Below are 4891 nucleotides of genomic sequence, written 5' to 3' on the forward strand. Positions count from 1 at the left end.
TCGTTTCCTCACCTGTTCCTCTTCCCTCCTCACTCCACCTGTTCCTGATCCCCTCGTTAGTGTCTGTGTATATAGTCTTTGTTCTCCCTCCTGTGTTTGTCAGTTCATTCGGATGTTCCCCTGTGATGGTCCCTGGTTTCACCCGTTACTCTATGTTCCTCCTGTGTTTCCCCCATCTGGTATGTTTGGATTTTGGTTCCTTGTTTTTTCATTTGGTTTGTACTTTGCTTTTGGTTGAACTTTGTTTTAGCTTTGTTGCAACTTTGTTTTTGTCCTCCTGTCTCGTTTTGGGTTTGTCTTTGTTTCTTGTGTTTTGATATTTCAGCTTTGATAATTAAAGCTCGCTTTTGTTTCCCCTTATCCTGCCTCCTGTGTGTGTGCCTGTGTGTCTGCACTTGGGTCCTCCATTTTGTATAACCTTAAGCCCTGACAAACCTGAAACATGTAAAATTTTAAAAGTGGAGGTTTTCTGTTGAAACAGCTGATAAGAGTCATTGTTGCTTTGGTTTTGCAGGTGAAAAGATGTCCAGCTGTCTATTTAAATTTAGAGAACATTTATTTAGAAATAAAACCCCTTCTGTGAATTAAAGTATTATTGCATGAATTTGCAGTAATGGTGACTCGTTCACATCCACCTACAACCTGGATTTGTAATATAGCTGACAAAAATCCAGATAGTTGTCATCCTCTCTCACTTCCTCTTGCAATAATAGTCTTTTAGTACTGACATCAAACATCTTTTCTCATTCATCCATTCTTCAATTTCTGGCAAACTACATGGCCACTGCCAGTCTGTGATGAAAAACATGCGTACGTGTTGATGCTAATGAGGCTTAAATAGTGTCTAGGGAATAGAGTTGAGTGGGTACTTGCTGAAATGAGTATTAAGTAGAGTTAAAGTACTTTATATGAGTACGAAGTAAAGTATCATCTAAGTAAAATGTTTCAATATCCATACTTGTGATGAAGGGAAAATCCTGATTGGGTAGCTGACTAAAGTTTATAGTTTATAAGTTTTTTTTAAAAAAGTATAAAGTTCTGTAAATAGTTCTCTGAAGATCAAACACATTGATCTGAAGCTCATTTCTGAGACTGTATGTAAATACAATAGTTTGCTAATAAATAATAAATGTGGCAACGTCTGGTTCGATAATTAAGCTGGTTGAACGGATACAAATACATCCCTACACTGGAACCTTTGTAACCCTTGTCATAGAGCTAATAGGTTACATCATTTGAGTTAAGCATATTTCTAAGAGTCAAAACATTTCCATCTTACGCTGCTTCATCTGCTGCCAAACCCTGCAAAGCTGAATCCACTGATGCTCTTTAAGCTGTTGCATTAATCAAAAGCCTTCCCCTGATTCTTGAATAAACTCCTCTATTTCCAAAGAAGCAGACCCTGACTTTTCTATGTCTAAAGTTCGCACATTATCCTTTAAAGCACGGCACCACAATGGGACACACACAAGCAAGCACATACCCACTAGAATGGAGACGGAAACATAGGTTCATGTTAGTATCATGTTCTTTTATTAATTGCAGTAGCTGTAGTTCTGAGGTCTCGTTGTAACTGTAAGAGGTGTAAGGTCAGCGAACATTTACAGCTTCTTGCTGGTTCTCTTCAGCACTACAGAGCCAGCTTTGGAGGTCTAGGGAGAGACAGAAAAAGAAGTAAAATATTAAAGCGAGGAATGTTATATCAGTGCCTTTTGATACTTCCTTATCACAAGTGTAAGAAAAATGTAAATGGTGTCTGTAATACATCCCCAGCAATTTTTCTGATAATTATAAGCATTTTGGCTTGTGACTGATATCTCTACAGTAAAAGACAGTCATTAAATATGCCGAAACACATATTTTCACAACTTCACTTACAAAATGCACTAAAAACGGTCTCCTAACCATAATCAAATGGCATTTTTAATCTATGTTTAGACTTAAAAATCTAACATACACTATTAAATACTTTTCAATCCTAATCAACATGTCTGACTTCCTTTGAATACTTTGTAATTTTCCTAAGATGTGTAAGTTGATTCTTGAAAATGTCTCAGAAGTAGGAATGGATTCACATGGAAAAGCAAATATGTAAGATTTAGAGAATTATCTCTCACTGACTGTGGTTTAAAAGGTTAAATATGAGGCTGCGGGGTTGCTTGTTAAGATGCAATCGTTTCCTCTACTCTATGGTTGAGACTGTTTTTCTCGTTAGCATATGCCTATCCCCGGCCGCAGAAATATAACATTAATGACTCTAATAATCCCTGCGGGGTGTCGAGTATAATAACTGCTGTCATCGCGTTTGCTTCGCAGCACTAAAAGCCTCAGTGAGTCTGTTTACCTCAATGAGCTTGCCGCCGCAGATCTCAGAGGTGTGGTGGTAGTTGGGGAAGGCCACGCTCAGCTTGCCGCCCTCCATCTGCACAGTGGCCTGAAAAATGCACATTTTATAATCAAACAGGGAACCATGGTACACTCTTCTTTGCTTTCAGCTCTTGATGCTTTCCTTCTCACCTTGAACTTCTTTCCTCCGATGGTCTCCATGTCGCACTCCTTTCCGATGGTGAAGTTGTTGGTGACCTTGGCGTTGGTGGGGTAGATCTGGGTCCAGGAGAAGGTATTGCCGTCCTCGGTGACCTCTGTGATCAGTTTGTAGTCACGACCCTTCTCGATGATGTCATCGGGGATACCTAAAGCGGGAAAAAGACAAAGAGAGTGAGGTTATGATAGCACAAGTTAGTCCAGAAAATCAGAGAGGGTGGAGAAGTAAAATGTGTTGTTTATTAGATGGAGTGTGTCTCACCAAGCAGCTTGCAGAAGGCATCATATCCCTCCTGGGTCTCAGTTTCCCATCTTCCAGCGAAGGCCATTTTAGTGGTGTTGGTGGGTGGAGGTGTGAGAGCAGAGATGCTGAGGCAAGCTGAGGGAAAAGCAAGGTACTGAGACTGAGTCTGTTCCCTGTTTATATACTGTACACCTCTCGCCACCTCCCTCATCTGCATGTGATGACACAAGAGGGCAATTACAGCTGAAGATGATGAGTACAATGGGCTACGAGGGAGAGGGCATTAACCTGCATAAACGGGCGTTTATGGAGTTCCCCAGCAGTGAGTAAACTGCTGACTGTTCGTCAGGGCGCGCTGGTAGCTCACCTCCAGGTCAATGAACTCCCCTGCAATGGCTTTATGGTCGCGCCCTCCACTTTTACTGCCGCAGGGTCTAGAATCAAATAAAAAGCTTTGTTTTAAAATACAATCCGTCTATTTGAAGTACTTTGTTATCTTACGTTGTGAATGGTGTGACCTGTAAAAAGGATCATCATATACTCATTCAAGGTCTTTACTCAGAGGACGGCATTGAAAGACCTCCGGAATGATGAAACCTGATATGAGTAATTTCAGTCCTTTATAACCGAATCATTTGTGTGAGGGGACACAAATAGTTATTTCATTGTCACAAGTGAGGAGCCCAAAAGTATCATGACCACTGAGTGTCAGTTTGCTTTACAGTATTTTATGAGTTACACATTTGTCTGTGAATATGCACCACTTAAAGTCAATATAACAATATGACTCATGCATTGCAGCGTCATCTCGTGACCCTGTCTGGTAGAGTTTAACAGTTTAACAATATTTGTTATTTTTGTGTAAATGTTGCGCTCACTCCATAATCCTAAATAAAGTTGTGCGTAAAGGATAAGGCTGGCAGTATTCCATATTTTTGTTATTGTCTGCAAATCCTATAAAAAGACAAAAACAAAAAAGTCTTTCCCAGCCTGTCTCTGGTACTCATTCACAAACACACTGGTTCATATAAGAACTCACAGAATTGTTAACACTCAGACAGTGAAAGTAGAATCGACTCAAAATAAACTACAGTGTGTGTGATCACAGTAATGGAGAAGCACTCCGCCCAGTGCAACAGTGTGGCTCATTGATGTGTCTTTAATAGTTTTTGGACAACTATGGCACAAAGGAGTAAGATGCGTCAGGCTTTAGATAATCACACAATACTTGATGAGGACAATTTGTTGAATAACTGACACACACATCACCTGAGGCCTGGGGGCCAGGTCATATCATTGTATACTGAATGCAGTGGTGGAAGCAGTTTTCAGATCCTTTACTTAAATAAAAGTACTAACACTACACTGTAAAAATACTCCACTACAAGCATTCAAAACCTTACTTAGGTTAAAGTATCTCAACTCTCATCTTATTTTCTTAACCGCTTTATCCGTGAGGGTCGCGGGGATGTTACCGCTTTATCCCCCCCTTTCAGGGGGTTGCGGGGGTTACTGGAGCCAATCCCAGTTTTCATATGGGCGGAGGCCAGGGTATATCCCTGGACGAGTCGCCAGCTCAACGCAGGACCCTTTTCTGACGGCAGAGGCTGCCACACAAGGTGCCAACTGCGCATCAGGAGCAATTTCGGGGTTCAGTATCTTGCTCAAGGATACTTCAGCATGTAGCTCAGTTCCGCCCAGGGGAGCCGAGGTTCACCTGCTCTACCCACTGAGCTACAGCCGCCCCCAGGTTAAAGTATAATCAGCTAAATGTACATTACGTTTGAAAAGTAGAAGTCATTGAGCAGTAAAATGTTCCCCATCTGTGATTATCATATAACTGCTACATTCACATGCATTTTACTGCTGTAGATGTTTAAAGTTGGGCTAATTTAACTACCTTATATACTATTGGGTATTTTAATGTACAACAATGCATCAATTTGCATGAGATCATCATCTGTTGTGGCTTTGCTGTTCTGTGAGAACCACGTATCTCTAAAATGTCAACTTTTCACAAGCGCAGAAAAACAGCCTTTTCATTTTTGCGACAGTATATTTTCCAGATAATCCAAGACGGGTTTTAATCTCAACCCATAAAGT

At 40.8% G+C, this 4891-nt stretch overlaps 1 protein-coding gene across 1 annotated transcript; it reads right to left on the reverse strand.

Annotated features, from left to right (window-relative positions):
- Positions 1-1527: 1527 nt before the first annotated feature.
- On the reverse strand, positions 1528-3005 carry LOC141017120 (gastrotropin-like). Its single transcript, XM_073491734.1, has 4 exons — positions 2807-3005; positions 2518-2693; positions 2345-2434; positions 1528-1652 (listed from the first exon to the last, which is right to left on the reverse strand). Exons 1-4 carry the CDS (start codon positions 3003-3005, stop codon positions 1602-1604), a joined length of 516 nt encoding a protein of 171 aa, XP_073347835.1. The 3' UTR covers positions 1528-1601.
- Positions 3006-4891: the final 1886 nt, after the last annotated feature.

The sequence above is a fragment of the Pagrus major genome, chromosome 21 (assembly GCF_040436345.1).
Source record: "Pagrus major chromosome 21, Pma_NU_1.0".
Taxonomy (NCBI): Eukaryota; Metazoa; Chordata; class Actinopteri; order Spariformes; family Sparidae; genus Pagrus; species Pagrus major.

What these genes read in the sequence shown, in the direction of transcription:
- LOC141017120 (XM_073491734.1), bottom strand. Translation starts at nt 3,005, where the DNA reads ATGCAGATGAGGGAGGTGGCGAGAGGTGTACAGTATATAAACAGGGAA. An exon ending in TGCCTTCTGCAAGCTGCTTG is followed by an intron (nt 2,694 to 2,806) that starts GTGAGACACACT and finishes TTCCCGCTTTAG; the next exon opens with GTATCCCCGATGACATCATC. An exon ending in GCGGCGGCAAGCTCATTGAG is followed by an intron (nt 1,653 to 2,344) that starts GTAAACAGACTC and finishes GTCTCTCCCTAG; the next exon opens with ACCTCCAAAGCTGGCTCTGT.